We start from the raw sequence: 27,569 nt of genomic DNA, 5'->3' as shown, positions 1-27,569 counted from the left end.
TACACCAGGGAGGTACCTTCCTGTCTCACATCAGAGAGATGCAATAGCAACCAAGAGAGAATTGCAAAGACAAGAGGAAAACCACAAAAGGCAAACGGCCCACCCAACATGCGGTCAGCAGCTAGTAGCAGAACGGGGGTGGAAGCTGTGGCAGAAGAGATACTAGCTGTGCTAGAACGCTTCATTATAAACTGTTCAGCAAGAGTCTATAATCGCCTTTTGTTGGAAAAATGAAAAGAAAAAATGAATTATTTTTCACACATTCCTCTGCTACTAAAAATACTCGATTTACATACAAATCAAGAGAATAACAAGATCCAATGTGAAGGTTGACCTTTGCTAAAATATCTGTTAAACATCATTGATAAAAAAATCTAATCACTTATTGGTGGCAGGAAGGTGTTTATTGCTCCGTTCAGTGTTTGACATTCTATTTATTTTATAAAATATTACATTCAGGGGTATAGAGTTGTGTGCATATATGTGCCTTCCGGATAACCCTATAACATTTAATAGAGACACATATAGCCAAGCATCATCAAAATGTGGTGGAAAGTTTCCCTTGTGATAGAAAAAGCTCAATATTTATTGATGAGGCAGAACGAACAAAACTACAGTTTTAAAAAGAAAAGTCTGAAATGCAAGATTCCATTCCCTATGGAGCAACTGAAGTACAGTAGAGTCTCACTTGTCCTACATAAACGGGCCAGCAGAATGTTGGATAAGCGAAAATGTTGGATAACAAGGAAAAGCCTATTAAACATCAAATTACGTTATGCTTTTTCAAATTAAGCACTAAAACATCATGTTTTACAAGTCTGCCACTTGTTTGGGAGAGTGGCTGCACTTGTGTTGTTGCTGGGTGTGTTGGCCCACTACGCATTGCTGCCTAGAGAAACAGCTGTGGATCCGGGCGGGAGGAAGATTGTGTTGGATAATCTAGAACATTGGTAAGTGAGGCTTTACTGTAAGATGAGGGCAAAGGAGAAGAGTGGGAAGAATGAAACCAGGACACATTAAGATAAGTTCAGAAAGTAAGACAGCAGAGGGTTAATTGGGACTGTCATTGCCAAATTGGCAGTTTGGAAAACCAATTTCCAAGCAAACTTTGGTTTCTCATGCATTGACTCAAAAAACCCAGGGTATTTTCAAAGCAGCTGAGAATGTGGTATGGCATACTATCGATGGGGTCTGTCTCTATCAGACTAGGATGATTGGTAGGTTTGTTTCAAGCAATCTGTCGACTGTAGTAGTGTTTTCCTAGGTAAGGAATATTTAGTTGGTTTTGCCAGATCCTTCTGCAGTGACATCCTACAGCACTTGGTATTCACTGCCAATCTCCCATCCAAGCACTAATCAAGACAACCCTGATTAGCAAGATAGAATCATAGAATCATAGAATCATAGAATCATAGAATCATAGAATCATAGAATCATAGAATAGTAGAGTTGGAAGAGACCACATGGGCCATCTAGTCCAACCCCCTGCTAAGAAGCAGGAAATCACATTCAAAGCACCCCCGACAGATGGCCATCCAGCCTCTGCTTAAAAGCCTCCAAGGAAGGAGCCTCCACCACGGCCCCGGGGAGAGAGTTCCACTGTCAAACAGCTCTCACAGTGAGGAAGTTCTTCCTGATGTTCAGGTGGAATCTCCTTTCCTGTAGTTTGAAGCCATTGTTCCGTGTCCTAGTCTGCAGGGCAGCAGAAAACAAGCTTGCTCCCTCTTCCCTATGACTTCCCTTCACGTATTTGTACATGGCTATCATGTCTCCTCTCAGCCTTCTCTTCTGCAGGCTAAACATGCCCAGCTCTTTAAGCCGCTCCTCATAGGGCTTGTTCTCCAGACCCTTAATCATTTTAGTCGCCCTCCTCTGGACGCTTTCCAGCTTGTCAACATCTCCCTTCAACTGTGGTGCCCAAAATTGGACACAGTATTCCAGGTGTGGTCTGACCAAGGCAGAATAGAGGGGGAGCATAACTTCCCTGGATCTAGACGCTATTCCCCTATTGATGCAGGCCAGAATCCCATTGGCTTTTTTAGCAGCCGCATCACATTGTTGGCTCATGTTTAACTTGTTGTCCACGAGGACTCCAAGGTCTTTTTCGCACACACTGCTGTCAAGCCAGGCGTCCCCATTCTGTATCTTTGATTTCCATTTTTTCTGCCAAAGTGAAGTATCTTGCATTTGTCCCTGTTGAACTTCATTTTGTTAGTTTTGGCCCTTCTCTCTAGTCTGTCAAGATCGTTTTGAATTCTGCTCCTGTCTTCTGGAGTGTTAGCTATCCCTCCCAGTTTTGTGTCGTCTGCAAACTTGATGATCGTGCCTTCTAACCCTTCGTCTAAGTCGTTAATAAAGATGTTGAACAGAACCGGGCCCAGGACGGAGCCCTGCGGCACTCCACTTGTCACTTCTTTCCATGATGAAGACGACGCATTGGTGAGCACCCTTTGGGTTCGTTCGCTTAGACAATTACAGATCCACCTAACCGTAGTTTTGTCTAGCCCACATTTTACTAGTTTGTTTGCCAGAAGGTCGTGGGGGACTTTGTCGAAGGCCTTACTGAAATCCAGGTACGCTACATCCACAGCATTCCCTGTATCGACCCAACTCGTAACTCTATCGAAAAAAGAGATCAGATTAGTCTGGCATGACTTGTTTTTGGTAAATCCGTGTTGACTATTAGTAATGACCGCATTTGTTTCTAAGTGTTCGCAGACCACTTCCTTAATGATCTTTTCCAGAATTTTGCCTGGTATTGATGTGAGGCTGACCGGACGGTAATTGTTTGGGTCGTTCTTTTTTCCCTTCTTGAAGATAGGGACCACATTTGCCCTCCTCCAATCTGCTGGGACTTCTCCCGTTCTCCAAGAACTCTCGAAGATAATTGCCAGTGGTTCTGAAATAACTTCCGCTAGTTCCTTCAGTACTCTTGGGTGTAGCTGATCTGGCCCTGGGGACTTGAATTCGTTTAGAGAGCCCAAGTGTTCCTGGACAACTTGTTTCCCTATTTGGGGTTGGATTTCCCCCAATCCTTCGTCCATTCCGTGTTGCTGAGGTTGAAGATGGCTTTCTTTTTCTGAGAAGACCGAGGCAAAGAAGGCATTAAGTAGTTCTGCCTTTTCCCTGTCCCCTGTCGCCATCACCCCATCTTCTCCTTGCAATGGAGACAGGATCTGGTACGCTCAGGGTATTTTAAGCCTATAGAATACTAAAGCTAAATCTATTTGTAATTTCTCTTCCTTTCCCTCACTTCATTGAGGATGGGAGTAACTCACTGAATCAATATGACTGGGTTAAATCTACACTGATGCCAAGCCCCACTGATTCAATGTATCTCGTTCCCACCTCCATCTCAAGCTTGGTTGGTGGGAATGAGAGTGGGCCTTCCTCTCGGTGGCTGCCCCTCCACTCTGAAACTCCCTGCCAGGGAAGCCAGAATGGCCCCCTCCCTGCTATAGCTCCAGCAGCAAGCTAAAACCTTTGTATTCAGGCAGGCTTTTAAAGGTGGCTTTTAAAGAAGTCAGGGGCTGCTGTGGGGTTTTTTTGTTTTGGTTTTTCTAGGTTTAACTGAATTGTTTTGAATACCAACATGTTTAATACTGTTTTAATATTTGTGTATTTTAAATTGTATTGTAATGCTTTAAATGTTAGCTTCTTTGAGTCTCCTTATGGAGAGAAAAAGTGGGATATATATTTTCATGTCAGGAGCGACTTGAGAAACTGCAAGTTGCTTCTGGTGTGAGAGAATTGGCTATCTGCAAGGATGTTGCACAGTGGATGCCCAGATGTTCGATGTTTTACCATCCTGTTGGAGGCTTCTCTCATGTCTCTGCATGAGGAGCTAGAGCTGACAGATGGGAGCTTACCCCACTCTCTGGATTCAAACCATCAACATTTCAGTCAGCAGTCATGCCGGCACAAGGGTTTAACCCATTATGCCATCGGGGCCTCCCTAATAATAATAATAATAATAATAATAATAATAATAATAATAATAATATTTTCCTTATTCTTTATGTGAATCTTCCCATTTTGATTTTATTGCCCAATTATTTAGCCTTTATTGTAGTGAATGGTGTTTTATTGTTCCTTTTTCCTATATAAAATAATGTTGTATACCTTCCTATAATTTATATGCAAGTTTTTGTATGAATAATGTAAAGAAATTTTATTAATGGCAATCCTACCCCCTTCCCCTAAATATGAAGGAAGAACAAAAATGATAGTGGCCACTTCTAAATGTATCCTACCTCACTCCACAACTGAGAACTCTTTTCCATGTTATTAAGTTCAGCATTTTTATTTTTTAAAATTCCATCGCAATTGAACTCAAATGTGAGAAGAAAGAATGCAAAGTATTCAACTGATAATTAGAAGTGGGGGGGGGGGGGGTAAAGAATGAGAATAATAACATCATGATATCACTCACATGCATACACAAGGACTAAGAAATGCAATCATATCTGGTAACAATCAGTAACCGCTTTTATTGAAAACAACAGAAGTGGGTTTACTTTGACATTTTGTGCATATAACGTTGTGCTTATCTTTATAAATCTTTTAAAAAGAAAGAAAACCAATCATCAGGTTATCCATGAAGAAGCAACACTTTCTGGGGGCACCCAGAAATTCCCAGCATTTTAATTCAATTCCTGAGGAAAAGAGCAGATTGCGGAGGCTGTGGGACCTGTCCCCTACCTATGCCATCAACCCTAAAAATGGCATTTGATAGCCAGCTTCTCCATTCCCGCCACACACCATATACAGACATCTGCTGAATCTCAAACAATAGACTTCTTTGGCTTGGTGTAGTTCTTCCTAGTTTCCTTTTGTATTCAGTCCCAAAATCTTTTTCACATAGTTTTGGACGTTCACATGGAGTTGTGGCGCCGTAGCAGAGAATGCTTCCACAGCCAGTGCTCGGGCAGTCTCTGAACTATTCACCATGGCTCGGTATATGGGAAGAGTATACTTCTGCTTTCCCTGAAACAAAGCACAAAAGGACTCACTAAGAAGCATGTAGCACCTCACAATACACCTAGAAGATGGTTAAGAAATCCTTCTCCAAGATTATTATAAGATAACCCAGGCACATTGTCAAATCTGCCCCTTTCTAGCTGCAAACAACGACAGTACCATTATACGTTTTTCAGTTATCTTTGAGGATGGGTAGATTGGAGAACTTCATGAAGGATAGGGCTTTTAATAAGGCTACAAGTCATGATAGCAATATATCACCTCCAGTACCCAGAGGCAGTATTCCTCTGTGTACTCAGCTGTTTGTTAGCATAAGCAGGGGGTGCTGTCATACTCATGTTTGTGGGATTCTCACAGGCATCTGGTTGGTTAGAACACCAGAGTATCAGATCGGCCTTTGGCTCAAGATAGCATGGTTCTTCTTATGTTTTTATTACCAATATTATTTTCCGAGTCTCCCAATCACAAACGGGCATCAGTTCTCAGTTCAATGGGAAAAAGATGAAAGCTTAAGTGCCATCAATATAGAAGCAACCCAGTCACAAACCTGGCTCTGAAGGAAGTCTTTCACTTTGCTGAACTCAGCCTCATGATTGTTCTTGAGAAGGATCTGGCACCAACGAAGACGCAACTCCGCATTCTCAGCTTTGGAGATTTTGGGGTAAAAGCTACTCATCTTCTCAACATTCCCTTATTAGGAAGGGATAGTTATGGTCAGTTCACAACACATGGGGAATATACATAGTAAAACTAGGGAGTAACATTATCTTGCTGTTACAATGGGATCAAGTATTGTAATAATTGAGAATCTTTTAAAGTATTGCATAATGGACTGATTCTAGATTATGATTTTAATCTTGCATGATTTTAAATGTTGTTTTAATAATTTATGTTTTAAAATTTGATTTTAATTGTAATTGTAATTTTGGAATTTGTACGTCGGGCAACGAATTGCTGCCAGTTGTGAGACCGCTCTGAGTCCCCTTTGGGGTGAGAAGGGTGGGATATAAGTATGGGAAATAAATATTACTCCTTCTAAATAGTCACTGTACATATCTTGAGCTTTGCACAGATTATGTCACAGGTTTTATCTTATTGTATTGTGAGGGCCCTCAGACCCACTTATATACATTTACACCTCTATTTTGAGATTACGCAATAATTTTGCATGCTTGCTATTTTTTTAGTTACCACAGATGCATGACCACAGCCCTTTCTATTCCTGGGATGCATGAAAATCCCCATTTTAAAAAAACCTCACCCTGTCCCAATCCCAAAGCCAAGTTACTAAATCTCATTCTCTGAACTCTATTTCCTGGAGTTACCAGTTTGCATAACACTTTCTTCACTTTCTTTGATCAGTCCTTTGTTCCTTTATCATAACAAAGGGAGTCTCACCATCTGGTAAAGGAGATTTCTGCAAGATCTTATCCAGAAAAAAGATCAGCTGGTATGTTTTCCAAGAAGAGATATCTACTGTTTTAATTGCCTTCATGTCAGGATCCGAAGATGCCCAAAGGTCTGCCAGTTTCTCAGCTGGCTTCATCAGCTCTTCCCCAGGTGAAAGATCAGGGAGATAAGGAGGCCAACCAGGTGTGTTCAGCCACCGATCAAACTCAAGACCTACAGCAGGAACAAGGTGAGAAGGAAACTTACAACTTAATAACTTAATAAGCAACACCAAGTTATAAAGCATATGCAATTGTTTTTCTACTACAGTTCAAGAGACCAAAATAATCTTTTCTGCAATTAAAAAGAGAGATAGAGTGCAGTTACCTATTTATGTCAGCAAAAGAGACTAACAATGGAGTCACAAAAACCCAATTTGCACTTTACGCCACCGTATAATGCTGACCTAGCTCTTTGGACTACAATTTCACATTGGCAAACAATAACCTACCCTGACATCAAAGACTTAATGCCAACTCAAAATAATTCTTCTACAGATGCAACTGTAGTATGGCATAGTGATTGTGCTTGGTTAATGACCTGGAGAAGTTATTTGAGGTTACATGAAGAGGTGTTTCAATCAGCTGAAGTTAGCATCTCAGAAAGATCACTCAAGAGAACTTCAGAAGCTATGCCTGCTAAGTAGTCATCCAGCTTCAAGGTTCACAAAGAAGTTGAACCCTGGGTATGGAAACTATGGAGGAAATCTTCAAATATGAAATGCTCCTGACCTGGAATGGCATCCACTCCTTTTTTCTTCAGTTCTGGGAAATAGTTGAGGTAGAACTCCAGAGCATCATCAGCGGTGATGCTCTGAAACTTGAACTGGTTCACATAAGCCTGTCACAGAAAGAGACCAGACTAAGTTAATCTGTGGTTTGTATGATGCACCTGTGGCACTGCAACAATGGTGTTCAACCTATACCTACCATTTCAAACTATTTGGTTTAAAGAGAATAGTAAATTAGGGTGATTCTTTCCCCTCAGACAAAAATGGGATTCATTTGATGTAGCAGTCATGACATCCAAGATTTTAACTACTGGGCTCATTGGCTAATTGACTTATGGCCTTTTTCAAGAGCAGACATATTTTTGAGCTTGAGATGCCAATTTCTTTTGTTTCTGATTAGATAAAATTTAACTTGTTTGAAGGACAAGCCTCATTCCTTCTATTTATTCTCTGCTTCTTCAAGACTGGTATCCTTGGGGAATCCCCTGGAGGACCCCTGCGTCTTTAGAATGTCTCTTCCTTTGACAAATTCAATTTGTCAGATATCATGTTAGATTAAATTTTATTTATATGTGCAGCATTCTCATGTTGGGGAAAAGGTGGGTCCAAATTAAATGAATGAATTAATGAAAGAATAAATAAAAAACAATTAAACCCAATGTCAAGTATTATTTTGACAGAAGCACCAATTCTGCTCTTTTACTGAGTGACAAATTGCAAAAAAATTCTAGAAATCACATTATCCACTGTCAGTGGTCATGTAAGAACAGAAATATCCTGCTAAATTAGACCAAATTCCTCATTTTGTTTAAACAGTAGTCAACCGGACACTTGAAACAGGCCACAAGCAGAACATGACCACAGGAACACTTTCCTACCAACTAGCCTTCAGAGAGTTTCTAATCCTGGTTTTAAAGCAGCCATACAGCAGTGCATTACATACCTTAACTATACACTGCACACTTAATTAAGGATTATATGAAAAGGTATTTTATTTTTATCGCTTTACAATTTCCACCACTCATTTTTGCCATATAATCTCTGCTTATAATATTAAGAACAGAGGATAATGCCTCTATAGCAATTTTGCCACCTCATGCATAATTTTATACTGCTTTCATATTCTCCCCAACTCAACTCCCTTCCTCCCACAGATAATGTTATAATATTTCTTCATGGGGACTTTATCCAATCCCATGATTTTCTGACTGCCCTTCCTAAGAATTACCATAATCTCTGAAATGAGGTGATCCAAAATGTACAAGCAGGGTGGTAATTAAATATCTATTGTAAATAACACACTTGAGGAAGAGAGCTTCCCAGGGATTCCTGGGAATGCCAGACAAATTCAAGATTAACATACAGACCTGTAAGAAGCCATCAAACTTGCTCTGGTCTCCCACAAGGTGAGCAAGGTAGGAGACAAAGCAGTAGCCCTTTTCATAGGGTGTTTCATTATATGTGTCTTCGGGATCAACACCTGACAAGATGAAATATTTACAGAAATTTACAAAAGAAGCCCCATTGCAAATGATTGTTATTATTTGTTTCTTTTATTACATCTTGACCCTGCTTTTTCATTAGGAAACAAACAAACATAATTCAAAACTAATTAAGAATATAGTAAGATCCCTGTATGTGTAGGGGATACCATTCTGGCTGGTTATGGTTACCTGCAACTGCAGACTTTTTTTGTGTCAGGAGTGACTTGAGAAACTACAAGTTGCTTCTGGTGTGAGAAAATTGGCTGTCTGCAAGGACATTGCCCAGGGGACGCCTGGATGTTTGATGTTTTACCATCCTTGTGAGAGGATTCTCTCATGTCTCCACATAGGGAACTGGAGCTCACAAAAGGAGCTCACCCACTCTCCCCAGATTTGAACCACCAACCTGTCAGTCAGCAGTCCTGCCGGCACAAGGGTTTAACCCATTGTGCCATCGGGGGCTCCAACCTGATTTCTAGTCCCAGCATATTATAGCTGCCTTGGAGGACCTAGCAATTTCTTGAAGAGGTATACTCTCTAAGAATTTGTGAGATCCTCCAAAATAATTTCCTGGTGAAACATATCCTAGAATCACACTGGATGACCAAGAAAAACAAATTTCCCTGGATGTGGGGAAGCGAAACTGCAGATATGGATTTCTCTGTTATGATGAAAATCCTGACAACAATCAAATATCAAAACAATTTAAAGGGTGAGTGTAATGAGCTGCATCATACCCTTTCTAAAAGCAGTGAAATTGTAAACTGACAACAACATTAAGGGGAAAGTGCATATTCCAAAGAAGAAAGCCTTATCCCATGTGCTCGTCAGAAGGGATCTTTAGAACATGATGGTTTTCTCAAGAGGTTTCTATAGAAGATTTTTACAGATAGATAAGCTTCACAATGAGATACACAGTCCCCAAGCCAATTACGAATTTCAACCTGAATTGGGCCTAGAAGGCAACAGGCAACCAATTAAATGCTTCAACTATGCACAACCCTAATATGTCAAGAGTTTACAATTGCTTTTTCAATAGCCAGCCTTGCAAATGTTTTTCTTGGGTTACAGACAAGGTTAGCAACTTACCAGAAATTCTAGATACAAACACAATTGGGTCATTTACATCTGCAAGAGTACACTAGCATGAAGTCTCAACAATTAAGCTCCCACAGACGTAGTGGTTCTCAAGGTATTTTAGCCTACAACTCCCAGAAATCCCAGCCAGTTTACCAGCTGTTAGGATTTCTGGGAGTTGAAGGCCTAAACATCTGGGGAACTACAGGTTGATAACTACTGTAGTAGATATTTTACTCCTCCTTTCCTCCCGATTAGTTATATGCCTGGGAATTTTATATTCCTGACTGAAGAACCACTGATTAGACTAGATCCATTGATAGTAGCCTGCCTCAATGTGGTGTCCTCCAGATGTTTTGGACTACAACTCTCATTTGGATTTTTGGGAGTTTTATTTGAAAAAGAATCTGGAGGTATTATATGGAAGACTGGCCCAGATTAGTGTCTTTGGACACAAGGATATTTTAGACTACAACTCCCATCTAGCATAGGCAATAACTCCCAAACATCTGGGGAGAACCAAAGTTTCTGACAGGGTGCACTGATCAAAACAGACCTGGCTCTATTTTCACCCTGAGTTTGTTGAGTGGATGATCTTCTCCTGTGTTGTCCATGTGTTGACGAAGCAAAGCTCTTCCTGTAGCAGCTTCCAAACAGCAGTAAGCAGCACCTGATTTTGGAGAAAATGCATCAGAGAAAACTTAGCTTTTGAGCTGTTAAATTGCCCCCTTGGTACTCTGATATCATTTAGCAGCGTCTGAAACAGCATTTAGGAGGAAATATCACAGTTACTGGGACAGGAGGACAGAACTGCAGAAGGCAGACCTTTCAAATTCCACTGAAAACAAAACAAGAAGCAACCCCACTGGCTTTCACACATATAGACATTAGCCACTTCACCTTGTAGTTCAAGGTAAGAGAAAACTCAATACTTGTAATGGAACATACTTCTCTCCACCCATGTAACTGTTAAAAACACCTGCAATGAATCCAGCCTTCCTTCCCCTAACATTTAACAGCAAAATGGGATGGAATATGATAGCAGAAGGAGGCATAGAACAGTTTTCTCAACCTGTGGGTCCCCAGGTGTTTTGGCCTACAACTCCGAGAATTCCCAGGCAGTTTACCAGCTGTTGGGATTTCGGGGAGCTGAAGGCCAAAACATCTGGGGACCCACAGGTTGAGAACCACTAGTATAGAAGGAGGGAATGAAGGGAACTATGAAACTGCAAGTAGTCTCTTCTACATTTGATAACAGCTATGTTGTAATGTTAAATAGAACAGAGAGAATGCCAGGTTTAAAAGGAAGCTGGTGTTTTGAAGACTTCCAGAAAAGGACTTCTGCTTTCTTTATGAGAAAAAAGCATTTTGAGGTGTGTCCAGGCAGAAAATACGATTTTGGGGAACCACATCCACCTTCACTTTGCCCAGTTCTTGTCCAGGGGAGGGAATCCCTAAAATAGTCTTGTGAGGACTACATATACTCAGCAGCCACAATATGAGTGTCTGTTATGGGAAAGACTTAAGCAATTGTGAAGTGATTGGGAATGGGTTGTAGAACTTGTAATGCAACTCCTAGAAATCTCCTACGTCTAGTGACAGCTGGGAAGACCAGACACAGGCCTCATTTACACTGACCAGTTGCTAAATGGAAATTATCCTCTTTAAACTGGATTGTATGACTCCACACTGTCATATAATCCAGTTTAAAGCAGATAGTCTGCATTCAGAAACTGGATTATATGGCAGTGTAGATGGGGCCACAGGCAAATGTACTTTCCCAGACTACCCAGAAGTACTTCAGAAAGGAGAATTTTCTCAAGCTCTCAAAGTGATATTAGTGTCCTCAACAGCAGCAATCCTCACTGTAATATTTTGTTGCAGGTCACACTGTCCTGTTGCTAAAAACCAGAACACAGCTATCTACCTGGTCAGCAATGCTGGGCAACTCACCATACAGTTCAGTGGTGATCCTTCTCTGTGCATACATGGTGAAGCCCTCGTTCAGCCAGAACTCCCCCCACTGGGCATTGGTGACTAGATTCCCAAACCAGCTGTGTGAGATCTCATGGATGATGACATCTGCCAGGGAACGATCACCAGCCAAGAGGCACGGGGTCACAAAGGTGATACAAGGGTTCTCCATCCCCCCAAAAGGAAATGAGGGGGGCATGAAGAGAACATCATACCTGTCAAAAACAAAATCTGTTAACAAGACAGCAACCTCTACTTCAAGAATCTGTGCCTAACATGTCATCCACACACATGACCATCATGTTTTTTTAAGATGTGACAACTTCCTGCTATTATTGCCCACACCACCTCATCATATTTCAATCTCCAAAATGGACTCCATCTGAGTGGCAATTGTTGTACCTCAACTTTCAGCTACAAAAATTAATACATTTATTCCTCACCCCCGAGCAAAAGCTAAGATCGTTTCTGGTGATGGAATATGCCTGAAACATCATGCATTTGAGCTACTGGTTGCCGCAAAGTAACTCTCAAATTTTTCAGTGTACCCTATTTAGCCCTTTCACACTAAATAATTATTGAATTATGATTTCACTTTAACTACTCTGGTAACATTCTATGGAATTCTAGTTTGATATCTGGTCAGCCACTAGAGGAGTTCTGGCTGAGCACTGTAAATCCTCTCCCTAAATTACAAATCACAGGATTCCATAGGATGTTGCCACAGCAGTTAAACTGGTATATAATGACGCAGTTGTGTAGTTTGAAAGTGCTTCTGATGCTATCAGGAAGAGCTAATGGGAAATGGTCTTAGACAGCTTATCAGTCCATTTAACGGACTTTCTTATTCAGTCTGGAACAAAGTCCACAGCAGTCGCTTTTATCCAGCTTCCTTTTTTTCTTTTATCTAAAGACATCAGAATTTCAACCTGGGACCTCCAGAGTTTGGTAAAGTTACCTTTTTGGCTAGACTTCCCAGAATCAACACCAACACTAGAGTGGTTCTAAGAAAAAATAACAAAAAGTAACTTTTCTAAGATCTGTCTTTTAAACTTTATTTAGAAATAGGGCTAGGACCAAATCTGGGGTCTTTTCCGTTACAGTTATAGCACAATGATTCCACTTCAACTGCCATAATAATATTCTATGTAATCCTAGTACCGCACTTAAGAAAGGGGTATTTAAAACTTCCAGTCAGAGAAAACTACAAAGCCCAGGGTTCCAAACAATGCAGTCATGACAAAGTAGAATCATAGTTCTATAATTGTGTGATGTGAAAGGGGACCTAGAATATTCTGCATGTAAAATGGGGACTCTGCATTTGAGTGCTAGGCTTCTCCTGGTTCAGTGAAGATATTTAAGGAAAAGAACCAGGATAACTCTCCTAAATATGAAATCAAGTTGTAGGAATGTGAATGTGTGAGTCCATGTGGGGTCCCTTAATGGGAAATCTTTCTGGTTTAGTAGCAAGAGCAACTAGTTTTGTAGCAGAAGTACCTTTCCCAAACATATGGTCCAAAAAGCTTCTCTCCGGTGGCAAGAAACTCTTCAATCACCCCATCATATTCTTTCCTTGCAGCCTCAATCAGGCAAGGCTCAGCCCACACGTGACTCCTAGCAAGGAAAAACAAAACAAACGGACAACTATGAGGGGTGCTAGAAAACATGCACATCCATACAGCCATCACCATACTACCCAACTTTGGTTTATAAAGAGTCACTTGCATGGTGGCAAAAAAAACCCATCTCTGTACTTGATAAGACTGCAGACAGTCAAAATTAACAGTTAAGAGAGTTTCTTTTCTTACACCATTTGTAGCTGACAATTTTACACATATTCCCCAAAATATTTAGGGGGGAGAATAAAAATTGAGTAGTAACTGCTGGTCCAGACAGAAAAACAGATCATGAAACCTTAACAATGTTAAGTTTATTTATTTTATTCATAAACCACTTGGCAGTGGTCTAAAACTGGTTCACAACCATTAAAAGCAAAAAAAAAGTACAATTTTGTATTATAAATTGTATTAAAATTTATGATACAAAAGTTAAAAGAGAATTAAAACACAATTCTATTCAAAACAAAATATTTTTAAAAACAGATTCAGCCCTCTTCAACAGATCCTAAAGCTTTAAAAGGCTCATATAAGGAGATACGGTTTTACAAATAGTCTGAACCCAAGAGGTATAGAGATTTAAAGGTTATAAGCAACATGTTGAATTCTGCCCCAAAATAGATTGGCAGTCAGTGAAACTGTTCTAAGCAAGGAGGTTATATAATCTGCCATAGAAACCTGACCACAGCCATTTAGATTGATTAAATTTGGATCTGAAGTTTCTGAACAGTTTCCAAAAGCAGCCCCACACAGAATGTGCTACAGTAATCCAAGTGGGATATAATCAAGGCAAGTGTCACTATAGCCATATCTAATATCTCTAATACCAATTACAGTTGTACAAATGCACTTCTGGCAATTACTGAAATCTGGGCATCCACACACAAGTCAGGGTCCAGGAATATGCCCTAGCTGTGAATCTGATAACATTCAACAGAGACTGAGTATATGAATCCCAGGAGCACCTCTGTCTTGTCTAGGGGCCCTTCCACACAGTCATATAACCCAGAATATCAAGGCAGAAAATCCCACAATATTTGCTTTGCACACAGCCGAATAAAATCCCACATTATCTGCTTTGAACTGGGATATATGGCAGTGTAGACTCAGATATCCCAGTTCAAAGCACATATTGTGGGATTTTCTGCCTTGATATTCTGGGTTATATGGCTGTGTGGAAGGTCCCTGGATTATCTGAGTCCACACTGCCATATATTATAGTTCAAAGCAGATAATGTGGGATTTTATTCAGAGGTGTGTAAGGGGCCTAGATTAAGCATCAATTTGTTTTTCGTCATCCATTCCATCAGCGACAGTAGACACTGCTTTAGCATTGAGATAGCTTCCTTGGGAAACAGAAACAAAGTTGGATGTTGTCAGCATACAGGTGACATCCATCTTCAAAATTCCAGATAACCACAAAACTCTGGATAACCCAGGAGTCTCCTGGACATTAGTCATGGGACCAAGCTGGAATTTCACAATACCATCTTCTGATTTCACCTTTTCAAGGATTTGAACTACAAAACAGAGGCACCAAGTACTATCCTACGCAGGCAGTTCAGAGGTATATCATGATAGATGGCATCAAAAGCCACTGAGATGCAACAGAACCAACAAGGACACGCTTCTTCTGTCCAGTTCCTTGCATAGGTCACCCACTAAAGCAGACCTGCACAATTTGTGGCCCTCCAGGTGTTCTGGACTCCAGCTCCCAGAATTCCTGGTCCTCCAGCACTTGGTTAGAGCTTCTGGGAATTGAAGGCCCAAACTCCTGAAGACTGCAGGTTGTGCAGATCTGTACCAAAGCTGAATCTGTCCCATTGCCAAGCCTGAAGTCAGATCAAAATGGATACAGATATGGATTTTAGTCAAGCATCACTAGAACTGGGAGGCCTCTAGACACTCTAGAAACTTGATCTTAAAAAGATATTGGAAAATGGATGGTGATCACCTAGTGCTGTCAGGTCCAGAGAGGGTTTTAGGGGAAAGCCTCTTTAAATAGGATGTATCTCTGCCTTGCTGCAATGAAGCATTCTCACCTCTCTTCGCCCATTCAGCCAGTCTTCCATTGGCTGAATAGGTAAAGGGGCATGGATTTAGTGCACATGTAGAGGCCTCCACCAATCCAAAGATTTTGCCCACATCCCCAGGCTGCACAAACTTAAATGTGTTTAATAACATGGTTGAATCAGGAAACATATCACTGGGCCTGTATCAATCACAACGTCCAAGCAAGGGCAGATCTGAGTGATGTTATCTGCAGTATTGTGTAAATTCTTCCCGATAAGCTGTTAAGTGTCTACACCCTTCCCATGACTCAGCGTTCAATAGCTCCTGCAAGAATGGCCAATGGAGAGGGATGATGGGAGTTGGTTCCCTCAAATCCTGATCATCTGCCAATATTTGAATACATGGTTTTGCACTGAACTTCAGCAGCAGCTGCACTAACCCAAAGGAACTGACTAATCCAGTCAAAGTGAAACTTTGGTGTTGTAAACTATGATTAAAGCACTTCCCCAATCAGAAGAAATAGCAAGCCTTTTATCTGCTACAGTCGGTGCTACTACACTATAGGAAGTGAATAATGTTCATGGTTTAAATATGGACATATTTAACTAAGATGTTATTGTTTGGCAGTCTTAGGTCACTGAATTTGTCTCTCCTTCTACAAGCAATGAATAAGTCTAGATCCAGATGTAACTTTGAACTAATTTTGGGATTTCCCTTTATCCGCAGGGCAGCCTCTTACCTGGGTCCCACTTTAGCAGAAACAATATCACCAACAACCAGGGCAATCAAATAGGATGGAATGGGATGGGGCATTTTGAAGAAGAAAGTGTTGTCCTTCCGCTTCTCTTGCGTCACTGCACTCATCACAGCCGTGAACCCATCAGGAACCTAACAGCAAAGGAAGAGATAACCACTGTGGAAACAGGGAGGATCTTGTCTGATGGAGGAAGCTCAACTACATTCACATTCTCTTATAACTGACTTTTGCAACAAAAGACAGAAAGGTAACAGGTTGGGAATTTTCAGATATGACTCTATGATCAGCTTCCAGCAGAAGGTGGCCACGGAGGCCCGTTCCACACAACTTTATAAAATCCCACAGTATCTGCTTTGAATTGGGTTATATGGCAGTGTCACTTCAAGGTCAAGCCAGTCACTGCAAGGATAGTATCCTTGAAGGAGCTAGGGGTGGTGACAGCCAACAGGGAGCTCTGGCGTGGGCTGGTCCATGAGGTCACGAAGAGTTGGAAGCGACTGAATGAATAAACAACAAATATGGCAGTATGGACTCAGATTACCCAGTTCAAAGCAGATATTGTGGATTAGCTGCCTTGATCTTCTGGGTTATATGGCTGTGTGGAAGGAGCCAGAGTCACACTTGAGAACCTGGAGTTTCCTAAAAAATTTTTTAATGAACTTGGTGAACAATCATATCCACCAAAGATCAAACCCACAAATGGCTGGAGGAGGGGTGCACTGTATATGCTGACCTGTTCTGTCCCGTTCCAAACAGAAAATAGCTTACCTTTATAACAGCCGAGTATGGACTTTTAACTGCAGGGGTGTCAAAGCAAGGGAAAAAGGATCTATTCAGGACAGCCTGGCCTTGAGTGTACATATAGGGCTTCTGCTTCCCTGCTGTCTGCTCGGGAGTTAGCCAACACACCTGACGAAAAGATAAAAGACAGCTTCCCATGAGTGACTGGAAATGTTACCTGGATGCTTGCAGAATATGTACTCTTTACAGCTGGGGTGTGGAAGCCAGGGAACAAGGATCTGTTGAGTACAGGAAAGCCAGAGGTATAAAGAAACGGTTTCTCCTTCTGGGCGGTTTGATAAGAATCCAGACAGGATATCTATAAGAGCAGGGAAACGATCAAGCTGTCAGGCACTTTGATTCTCCCTTGGTTTCAATTTACATTAGCCAGCAACAAAACCATATATTTATCAGGCCACTTTAACCAAACAAAAGGCAATCTAGGAGTTCTACCCACTTGATGCTTGGAGGGAACTAGGAATATTGGGAGAAATGGGCAGGAGAAAATCAGGTATCTCTAGGTCAAGCAATAATTATTGTTCTGCGCTCTACATACAAAATCTTTTAGACAGCACAAACACTGGGATTGAGATCGGAGACTCTGCAATCCTTTTACATTCAGGTTTTCCAGACAATTGCTATATTCTCCTAGACATATAGTGGCTGTTATGCAAACAGTAATTCTCAAGATAAATCTGACTTATGGCAACCCTAAAATAGTTTCCTTGTTCATTCTATGTGGTCATGAGACTTATAGTTTCCCAAGGTTCATACCCTTCTCTTGGTGCATTTACACTATGGAATGAATGCTCTTGGACCCCACTTTAAATACCATAGCTCATACTATGTGGTCCTGGAAGTTATAGTTTATCAAGGAAGTTTATAGTTTATCAACTGAACATCAGGAAGAACTTCCTCACTGTGAGGGCTGTTCGACAGTGGAACTCTCTCCCCCGGGCTGTGGTGGAGGCTCCTTCCTTGGAGGCTTTTAAGCAGAGGCTGGATGGCCATCTGTCGGGGGTGCTTTGAATGCAATTTCCTGCTTCTTGGCAGGGGGTTGGACTGGATGGCCCATGAGGTCTCTTCCAACGCTACTATTCTATGATTCTATGATTCTAAGGTCCATACCCTTCTCTTGGTGCATTTACACTACGGAATGAATGCTCTTGGACCCCACTTTAAATACCATAGCTCCATACTATGTGGGCCTGGAAGTTAGTTTTTCAAGGTCCATACCCTTCTCTGGATGCATCTGCACTGGAGAATAAATGAGGTCGGGGCCCATTTTAAATGCTATTATTATTGTTGCTGTTGTTGTTATTAATACGCCATGTCTCCATGCTATACAGTCCTGGGAGTCATCGTTTTCCAAGGTCCATACCCTTCTCTTGGCGCATTAAGTAGCCGAGGGGGGAAAGGAAAGGGCCTGAGGCTGTTAGGAATTGTGGGAGTTGAAGTCCAAAACCCCTGGAGGGCCGGAGCTTGCCCATGCCTAATAGACAAGTTGCCTTCCTTCTGAACAAGACAAGGGGCAAAGAGAAGCATCGAGGCGAGGAGTGCTGCTTTCCTGGGCGCCTTCCTCCTGGACACCACAGGCGGCAGGGAGAAGCACACAAGGAAGGAGGGATGCATTTCTGAGCATGTGCAGAGTAAGTGCCACCCACGAGCCAGCCATTGGAAGAAGACGCGGAGGAAGGGCTTGGGCTCAAAGGGCGCCCCTTGGCAACGAAAGGACCCGATGCCACTCACCCCGGGCCCGGCTCCGGCGCGGAAGGCGACCTCCACCACGAGCGCGTCCCCTGCGGCCAGAGGCTCGGGGAAGGCGAGGCGCAAGGCGGAGCCGTAGCTGGCGAAGGGCCGGTGGTCCTGGAAGGGCAGCGGGCGGAGCCTCTCCGGGGCGCCTCCCGCCTCGGCCCAGGCGGCGCTCTGCACCTCCACGGTGGGGTGCGAGTCCAGGAGCAGCTCGGCCGCCCGGTCCTCCAAGCAGGTCAGCTCCAGGCGCACCGAGCCCCGCACCTCCCCGCCCGCACCGCCCGCACCGCCCGACGCGCCGAAGCCCACGCTCAGCTCCAGGTGCAAGTGCCGCAGGCGGAAGGCGCCCGCGCTGCAAGCCGAGGCCGGGTCTCGCCCCGCCATCCTGCGCCGCGGACCGATGGGAAGATGAACGAGACCGCGGCGGAGACTCGGGAAGGCCGGCCCAGGAGGCGGAGGCAGCGGAGCCGCCCAAAGGGGAAGGGCCAGGCGGGCGGATTTCCTGCAGCGCGTCTCCACGTCGGGATAGCACAGCGTGACAGCCCTGAACCGCCAAGGCTCCGCGCTCAGCAGCCGTGGGCTTTGTCCTTTTGGCACTCTTTCGCAAAGGAGGCTGAAGTCATGGCAAAGCGACATCTGTCTTGATTGGGGTGTTGGGTGGTTTCCGGGCTGAATGGCTGTGTTCTAGTAGCATTGTCTCCTGACGTTTCGCCTGCTTCTGTGGCTGGCATCTTCAGAGGATCTGATGCTGGTTGTTGTGAGTTTTCCGGGCTGTATGGCCATGTTCCAGAAGCAGTCTCTCATCCTCAGAGGTTGTGAGGTATATTGGAAAAACTAAGCAAGGAAGGTTTATATATCTGTGAAAGGTCCAGGGTGGGAGAAAAAAATCATGTCTGTTGGAGGCCAGTGTGAATGTTATAATTAATCACCTTGATTAGCATTAATGGCCTTTACGAGCTTCATGACCTGGCTTCTTCTTGCCTAGGGGGATCATTTGTTTGGAGATGTTAGCTGCCCCTGATTGATTCTTGTCTGGAATTTCTCTGTTTTCAAAGTGTCGTTCCTTATTTACTGTTCTGATTTTACTGTTCTCTGGCCTTCCACAGATATATAAACCTTCCTTGCTTAGTTTTTCCAATATATAGTACCTCACAACCTCTGAGGATGCCTGCCATAGATGTGGGCGAAATGTTAGAAGAGAATGCTTCTGGAATATGGCCATAAAGCTAGGAAAGCTCACAACAACCCTGTGATTCTGGCCATGAAAGCCTTCGACAACATGAGCTGATGGTGGTAAAGCAAGTCGAGCAGGCATGGGCAAACTTTCCAACTTGGGGGCCGCATGGCTGGCCAGAGTAGGGTTGGAGGCAGCGGGGTTCTCCCCAAGTCCCCTCACTACCCTTTTTCCCCTTCCCTTTCTCTTTTGGAAGCAGAGCGTGAAGGAAAAGCCGGAAACGTTTGGACCCCAAAAGGGTTGGCCTTAGTCAGGATGTGGCCTGGTCCATGAGGTCACAAAGAGTTGGAAGCGACTGAATGAATAAACAATAACAACAATCTATCCATGTGTGTAGGTTTTCTGTAAACTGTGTAGCCTAATTGTTGATTTGGTTTACGGATGACTAGGACATCTAGAAATGGAGACTCCACCACAGACATCAGAAGAGCTGCAAGGCTAGAACAAGCCACAAGAGTAAAGACAAAGATCCACCCAGAGGAAAAGTGTTCTTACCAAACATCAAAGAAACCACTTGAAGAAACACAACCTACAAACAATCTACAGCCCCACTAAGAAAATCCAACAAATCCTTCATCCAGCAAAGGACAAGAGGGATCCGCTCACCTCTGCAGGACTCTACTGTATACCATGCAGCTGTGGACAAGTCTACGTAGGGACCACGAAACGCAGCAATGTCCAAACATGGATCAAGGAACATGAAAGGCACTGCAGACTAACTCAACCAGAGAAGTCAGCCATAGCGGAGCACTTATGAACCAAACTGGACACAGTATATTATTTGAGAACACAGAAATGCTGGATCACACTATGTCAGGACCCAGGCTACAGAACACCAATAACCTTGTGCAGAGGCCAGATTCTAACTAATATCTTTATTAAAGGAATATATAAAGTCAATAAAAACAAGTGAAGAATATAGTTCAGAAGTAGACCTTTCAGGAAAGGCCAAATATAGTCCAGGAAATTATTGTCCAATATAAGATATTAAAGTCCAAAGTTATAATCCACTTGACCGAAACACACACCTTGCCAAGCAATGGTGTGGGGAATGACAGGGTCTTTAGAGTCCAAGGTAGCTTGACAATAAGGCTGGAAAATAGGCTTGAATCTTGGCTAGAACAAACTTGAAACGAGGCAACAAGAAATAAGAACTGAGTCCAAAGAAGTCCGTGAAACAAGGCTAGGCTGGAAACTTGATCCGTAAAACAAGACAAGGCTGAAAACTCGATCCAAGAACAGGGAACTGGGGTACGAAGTCCACACACGATCTCACTCCTCAAACTGACGAATTGACTCCGCAAGGTTCCCCTTGCGGCAAAACCCCTATATAGGATCTTGTTTTCCCGCCAAAGAACACTTTCCCTGGAGAACAAGAAGTGAAACCCAAACTGCGTCCAGATGCATGACTCCTTAGAATTTCCCAAGGGAAGCAGACTTAATCAGCTAATTGTCTGGCAGCGATTCTGAGAGACCGGCGATTAGCCTCCCTCGCTCCTCTATCTCTATTATAATTGTCTCTCCGGGAAAACGGGGGAGAATTCTGCCCAAGGCTTGTTTGGCTGACTTCTTGAGGGCAAACATCCTCCAGGTGCAGGGGCTCCGATTCTGACTGAACCGGTGGAAAACCCATGTTTTCCTCTTCGTCAGCCACAATAGTACTAGGAACGGGACTACAAGGCCCATGAGACATCACACACTAACAACCACCATGTCAGACTACACAGAGAAGCCACTGAAATCCAAAAGCATTGGGACAGTTTCAGCAGAAAGGAGGAAACCATGAAAATGAACAAAAATATTTAAAAAACTAAAATCAGAACAGTAAATAAAGAACAACAGTCAGAATACAGGGGAATTCCAGACAAGAAACCATCAGGGCTAGCTAACACCTCCCAACAAAGGATTCTCACAGGCAGGAAACAGAAGAGATTGTTTCTGGAACATGGCCATACAGCCCAGAAAACTCACAGCAACCCATTAACTATTTTATTGACAACCAAGCCCTTGATTACCCAAGATCAGAACTTTTGTCCCTTGAGTCTTGCACCTTTGTTTCCTAAGATCTTTATCTTTGTTTGGCATGGAACTGGACATTTGAGTTAATCAAAAGCTAATCAACATATATTTATCATTTGCTTTCCCTGGATTGTGCCCTCCTTGGGGGGGGGGGGGGGCTGTCTCTGCAGCTGATTGGTTCTTCACTCTGAACAAACTCTGGCTGCCGTTCTCTCTCCCAGCCAATCCCAGCACGGATCCTAGCCTGCCCTTTTTTCAACCAGTCAGGAAAGGGAGCGGGAAGTCTGAATAGCTGTCAGAACTGTATAAGATGGGTTGTATTTCTCTGTATGGTTATGCATGTATCTTTTGAAGGATCTTGCTTATATTTCCATCCCTTTTGGCTGAATTGTATTAAACCGCTGTGACTTGTCTTCAACCTGGTGAGTTGCTTTTCTGTCCTGGCCCTTTAGGTCTAGCATATGTTCACCAAGCACAGGTCCTCTTATCTAACCACTACATAACTGTATCTTATTTCTGAACAACCAGCAAAGAGGGACAGATATCAGAAAGCAAATTGTCCTCCCTATTTGCCCCAGCAGCTTGTCCACATCAACTGTACTTACTAACTGAAACTAATCCAGTGTAATCCCACTCACAGAGTTGCTGAACACTTTGTTGTTGACTTCTGCTCCAATGACAGCATCCAATTCAGCTCTTATGCAAGGGAGTTTATCTGCCAAATGGTTATTAAAGGCATCACAGTGAGCTACTGAAGGTTCTAGCAATGGGTTCAGAGGAGAGGGCACCTGAGTTAAGCCTCTCACTATTGTGAACAGTTCAGCTTACCGTGAATTGGCACACACAATGAGTTCAGAGAAAAAAGCTTCTTTCGCTGAATGCATTGCCACCTTATAGGAGCAAAAGTGCCCTCTATATCATGTCGTGTCGCATGTTTTTCACCATCTACTCTCAAGTTGTCATCCTTCCTGTTTCATTTCCCATCTTGAGGCCTCTCTCATACAAATGAGAGTGGTTTCGAGAAGAAGGTTTCTTTCTCATTGAACAGTCATGACATCTTGATATCACTTAAAAGCTAAAACTTGAAGCTTTGTGAGAAAAGGACCAAACTGAGACTATTGTACTTTGGGCATCTCATGTCTCCTTAGAATAAACTACAATGTTTAATACAGTAGAAAGCCATACAAAAACAAGTGGGTAGACTCAAACAAAGAAATAAGAGTTTGCAGGACATGGAGCTATCAAATTCATTAATAGAGTTGGCATAAAATGAACCTACTTGCTGGCTGTTAACAAAAGAGGAACTTGAGCTCTAGTAGAGAATTTTATACATCTCATTAAAGTATAAATCACAGCAATAATGTAGTTTAAATGGTATCAAAAATACTATATTTGATTAGTGTGAAAGAGGTTTAGGCCACCATAATAAATATCAGTAGATGGGATTACTACAGGAACAGCCCATAACTGTATTGTTTCTGGGTAAACCCATTTCCCTTCCAGATGCTATGGGAAATGCAAAATCCAAGGGGTTTGCCGGTGGCAGAGTTTATGCTAATCAAAATGCCGCAAGGCTTCAAGCCTGGAAGCCCTGGCTCTATTATACTGTAGCTGTTCTGTGAAAACCAATGTAGTTTAAAAGCACAGTAACAATGTCGTGTCCTTTTATGCTACTCAAAATCTTTCTGAGGCAGTTGTTTCATTCTTATTGAAGGACCCACCAGGGAGTATGCTTACGGGTGGTGGGGTGAGAGCACTGCGAAATAAGAATTCTGTCACATCCCAGTGAAATGTTCCTTTGGTGCCCAGATTTCTAGCATTGCAAAGATTTAGATGTTGAAGATTGTCACACCTAAAACTCACACTTAATGTATTTGTTTGCCATTGGTAACTTTGCTCCTTTTCTTTGGATGCCTAAACTGTATTTCCAATTGCCTAGCTGAAACTTAACAAGACTGCAATGTTAGAAATTTGGGGACTGAGGGAAAATTAAATGGGAGAGGAGACAAAAAATTTATTTGGGGGGATAGCTAAATCTACACTTTCAGGATTGCCTGATACTGATAGCACCCTTTGTTGGCCTGTGATTTGTTAGCAGAACATCCTTTCTTCCAAAAAGCAAACAAAACATAAAACAACAACTTTATACTGGTTAGAGTACAAAACTAGGACTGGGAAATGGGTTCACTTCACCATTCAGCTGCAGTGCTGATCATGCCTTCTTGGGCCTTTCATTCCTTGAGTCAGTCTCAAGGGTTGTTGTGAGTATAAAAGGAAGGAAAATCACAAATGCCGCCTTGAAGGAACAATAGGCTGTAAATGTGATTACAGTGTTCCCTCACTACTTCACGGTTCACTTTTCATGGATTCATTGTTTCACGGTTTTTCAATAAACTTTAAAAGAATATTATAAATAATAAAAAATTACAATTTACAGCCTAAGGAAGGGAAGAAGGAGAAGTCGAAGGGAGAGAAAAGGAGCCCAAGCGGCAACAGGAGGAGAAGGATTGATTGATAAAGAGTTAAAATAGTGTATAACTACTAAAATAATGTATAAATATTAAAATAAATATAGTGTCCCTACTTCGCAGATTTTCACTTATTGCGGATGGTCCTGGAACATAGCCCCCGCAATAAGTGAGGGAACACTATATATTATTTAAAAAGCAATACTCTTTCAAACTTCCATCTTAGGTGGAAGAATATATATACAAGGTTATTACAGTTTTTAAAAAATCATGGTAAATTAGTGAACGCACATGTATGAAACCTACATGAATGTGAAGGAGACGTCTTTAAGTTTTTTTCCACCTTATACATGCCACCTGGATGGGGTAATTGCACAAGGGGCCACCACAAACAGAGCTAGCCAGGAGATGGAGATACCGCAACCAACGGTGTGGAAGGTGCCGAGGAAGTGCCTCTGCATGCAACCATATCACCTGCAGTTGGTGCAAGCTCTCACACACAATTGTGTGATGCAACTTCTTCACTGCCATGCAGTGGAAGATGGAAGATGGAAGATGATGATGGTGACTTTGCTGCAACACCCATCTTTAGCGACAAGTCTAGGTTTCACCTTAGTGCAGGGCCGGCCGGAGATATTTTTTGATGGGAAGCGGGGGTGCTGAAAAGCGCCCCCGCCACCGGCGACATGGCCCCGCCCAGCGTGCCCTGGCCCCGCCTCCCACGCTGCGTGGGAGGCGGGGCCAGGGCGAATAGGGAGGGGGGCGGGGCCAGAGTTGGCCCCGCCCCCGCCCAGCGTGCCCTGGCCCCGCCTCCCACGCAGCGTGGGAGGCGGGGCCAGGGCACGCTGGGCGGGGGGGCGGGGCCAGAGTTGGCCCCGCCTCCCACGCTACCCCCGCTCGCCCGTCTGGCCTTTTGTAGCAGGCCAGACTTCAGCGGAGGTTCCTCCAGGCCGCAATCGCGGCCTGGAGAAACCTCCGCTGCAGTCTGGCCTGCTACAAAAGGCCAGACGGGTGAGCGGGGGTAGCGTGGGAGGCGGGGCCAGCTCTGAGGCCGCTCCCCCCCCGCCCAGCATGCCTTGGCCCCGCCTCCCACGCTGCGTGGGAGGCAGGGCCAAGGCACGCTGGGCGGGGGGGGGGGGGAGCGGCGTCAGAGCTGGCCCCGCCTCCCACGCTACTCCCGCTCGCCCGTCTGGCCTTTTGTAGCAGGCCAGACTGCAGCGGAGGTCCCTGCAGGCCGCGATTGCGGCCTGCAGGGACCTCCGCTGCAGTCTGGCCAGCTAGGAAAGGCCAGACGGGCCAGGGCGCACTGGGCGGGAGGCGGGGCACCGTCAGGGCGGTGCCCCGCCTCCCGCCCAGCCTGACGGCGCCCCCCCGGGCCTGCGCCCGAGGCGGCGGCGTCAGGGGCCTCAATAGTGGGGCCGGCCCTGCCTTAGTGGTAAGGTAATCGGTGGCATTGACCACAACATGTTGCAACATGTGTGGCAGGAGCTGGAATCCATTTAGATATGTGTTGTATGACTAGTGGCAACTATATTGAACATCTTTAAGTGGCAATCCAGTCTCTGTTTAAAAACCTACAGAGAAGGAGACACTTCCAGGCAGCATAATTTCTCCCCCTAAAAACAACTGGGTAATATGGATTTTATTGCTTTCCATTCACAAGTTTTCACAGTGTTTGCCTAGGAGAAATATTTATGATTTTGCAAATGAGAAACAACTGAAATATATTCTGTCTTGGACTTCATTTCTTCATGGATAATGTCAGCAACACAACAATGCCCAAACATGCCGGGCTGTGGCGCAGCTGTTGAGCAGCTGCCTTAAATCACTCTGACCATGAGGTCATGAGTTCGAGGCCAGCCCGTGGCGGGGTGAGCACCCGTCAATTAAAAATAAAAAATAACCCCTGCTCGTTGCTGACCTAGCAACCCGAAAGATAGTTGCATCTATCAAGTAGGAGATAAGGTACCACTTATAAAGTGGGGAGGCAAGATTAACTAATTTACGACCTGGAATGAGGAAGTGCCGTCAGTGTGGATGATGAAGCAGCTGCTCCCCCCTGTGGCCAGAATCGAACATCCCCTCAGAAGAAGGTTAACTTGCCTCTGCGTGTGTCTCTCAGTCTCTGTTTGATGTGTTTATGGGCATTGAATGTTTGCCCTATGTGTGTTATAATGTGATCCGCCCTGAGTCCCCTTCGGGGTGAGAAGGGCGGAATATAAATACTGTAAATAAATAAATAAATAAATAAATATTTTTTTCTGGACCTACAAAAAACTGGAAAGTTCATAGGTGTCCTATTCATTCAAGCAACCAGTCATTTTAATTATTATTATAATACACTATAGTATGATTCCTAAGGTGATTTACAAAAATAATAACACATCTTTCTATTAAAACTACACTTTTAAGTTACAAAAACACGATAAAGCAATCAAATGCATTGCTTTCTTTAGGTCCCTTTCTATAGTCTATTTTTTCTAGCTACTTGATTTTACAGCTAATGGCAGACATGTCAGTATGGCATATGTGAGCATGGTTATGTGTATCTCGACTGCAAGTGACAAATGCCCTTTTGCCACTGTTTCTTGTCACTGAAACTTAGTGTCAGATTTCCTATAAGCTGAGGCATAACTCAAAGACATTCCAGGACCTGCAAATTACTTGAACACCTTAGGCCTCCTCTCGAACTAGGCTTTCAATACCTCTTATTATATACACTCTAACGATCCCAATTTGGCAAGCACAGTCCTAATTAATCCTTTGCTTTCCTGCTTTTTTGACTGTGTTGGAAATATCCCAATTTCTTTTTCCTCCTTCCATTTCCTTCCTTATCCTCAGCTTACTTTGGTTCTGCAAACTGAGTTCAAAATGTAAAAGTAGTTTGCATTCAATTCAATCAGGAAAGAGAGAACAGGAAAGGGCAGACTTATGCTGTTACCAGTAAGCTCAGGCAAATACAACCTGCTCCAACCTCTCCTAGATTCTGTGTTCCTTTTCATTAATAACTTTTGCCATCCTGACCATGCTCTGGTGTTACTTGGTCACACATGTCCCAGTTTCCATCTGTGAAATGTGAGAGGACATGAAAATACTTTGATACTCTAGGCACAGTGGTGCATAGCCTGGAGCCATAGGGCTGCATATGGATTTGGGTTTCTTTGTGTTATGCCCAATACTGGATGGATCCAACTAGCTTTTTCTAATAAACCAGTGGATTTGCTGACTGCAGAAAA

The 27,569-nt window shown here is 43.3% G+C and overlaps 1 protein-coding gene across 2 annotated transcripts; it reads right to left on the bottom strand.

Moving 5' to 3' along the window:
* Positions 1–4,465: 4,465 nt before the first annotated feature.
* rnpep (arginyl aminopeptidase) lies at positions 4,466–19,296 on the bottom strand. Of its 2 annotated transcripts, none has more exons than XM_003220513.4 (11): positions 18,610–19,296; positions 16,849–16,989; positions 16,063–16,211; positions 13,192–13,308; positions 11,674–11,909; positions 10,277–10,390; positions 8,527–8,639; positions 7,161–7,269; positions 6,379–6,603; positions 5,528–5,670; positions 4,466–4,986 (listed from the first exon to the last, which is right to left on the bottom strand). In XM_003220513.4, exons 1-11 carry the CDS (start codon positions 19,246–19,248, stop codon positions 4,822–4,824), a joined length of 2,151 nt encoding a protein of 716 aa, XP_003220561.2. In that variant the 5' UTR covers positions 19,249–19,296; the 3' UTR covers positions 4,466–4,821. The 2 variants fall into 2 exon arrangements, with proteins under 2 accessions (XP_003220561.2, XP_008108113.2); XM_008109906.3 differs by lacking the exon at positions 16,849–16,989 and adding an exon at positions 17,039–17,179 and having other exon boundaries at positions 18,610–19,080.
* Between the last annotated feature and the right edge of the window lie 8,273 nt (positions 19,297–27,569).

The sequence above is a fragment of the Anolis carolinensis genome, chromosome 4 (genome assembly GCF_035594765.1).
Source record: "Anolis carolinensis isolate JA03-04 chromosome 4, rAnoCar3.1.pri, whole genome shotgun sequence".
Lineage (NCBI taxonomy): Eukaryota > Metazoa > Chordata > Lepidosauria > Squamata > Dactyloidae > Anolis > Anolis carolinensis.
Note: the sequence above shows the minus strand (reverse complement) of the source record. Positions and strands in the feature narration are given on the sequence as shown.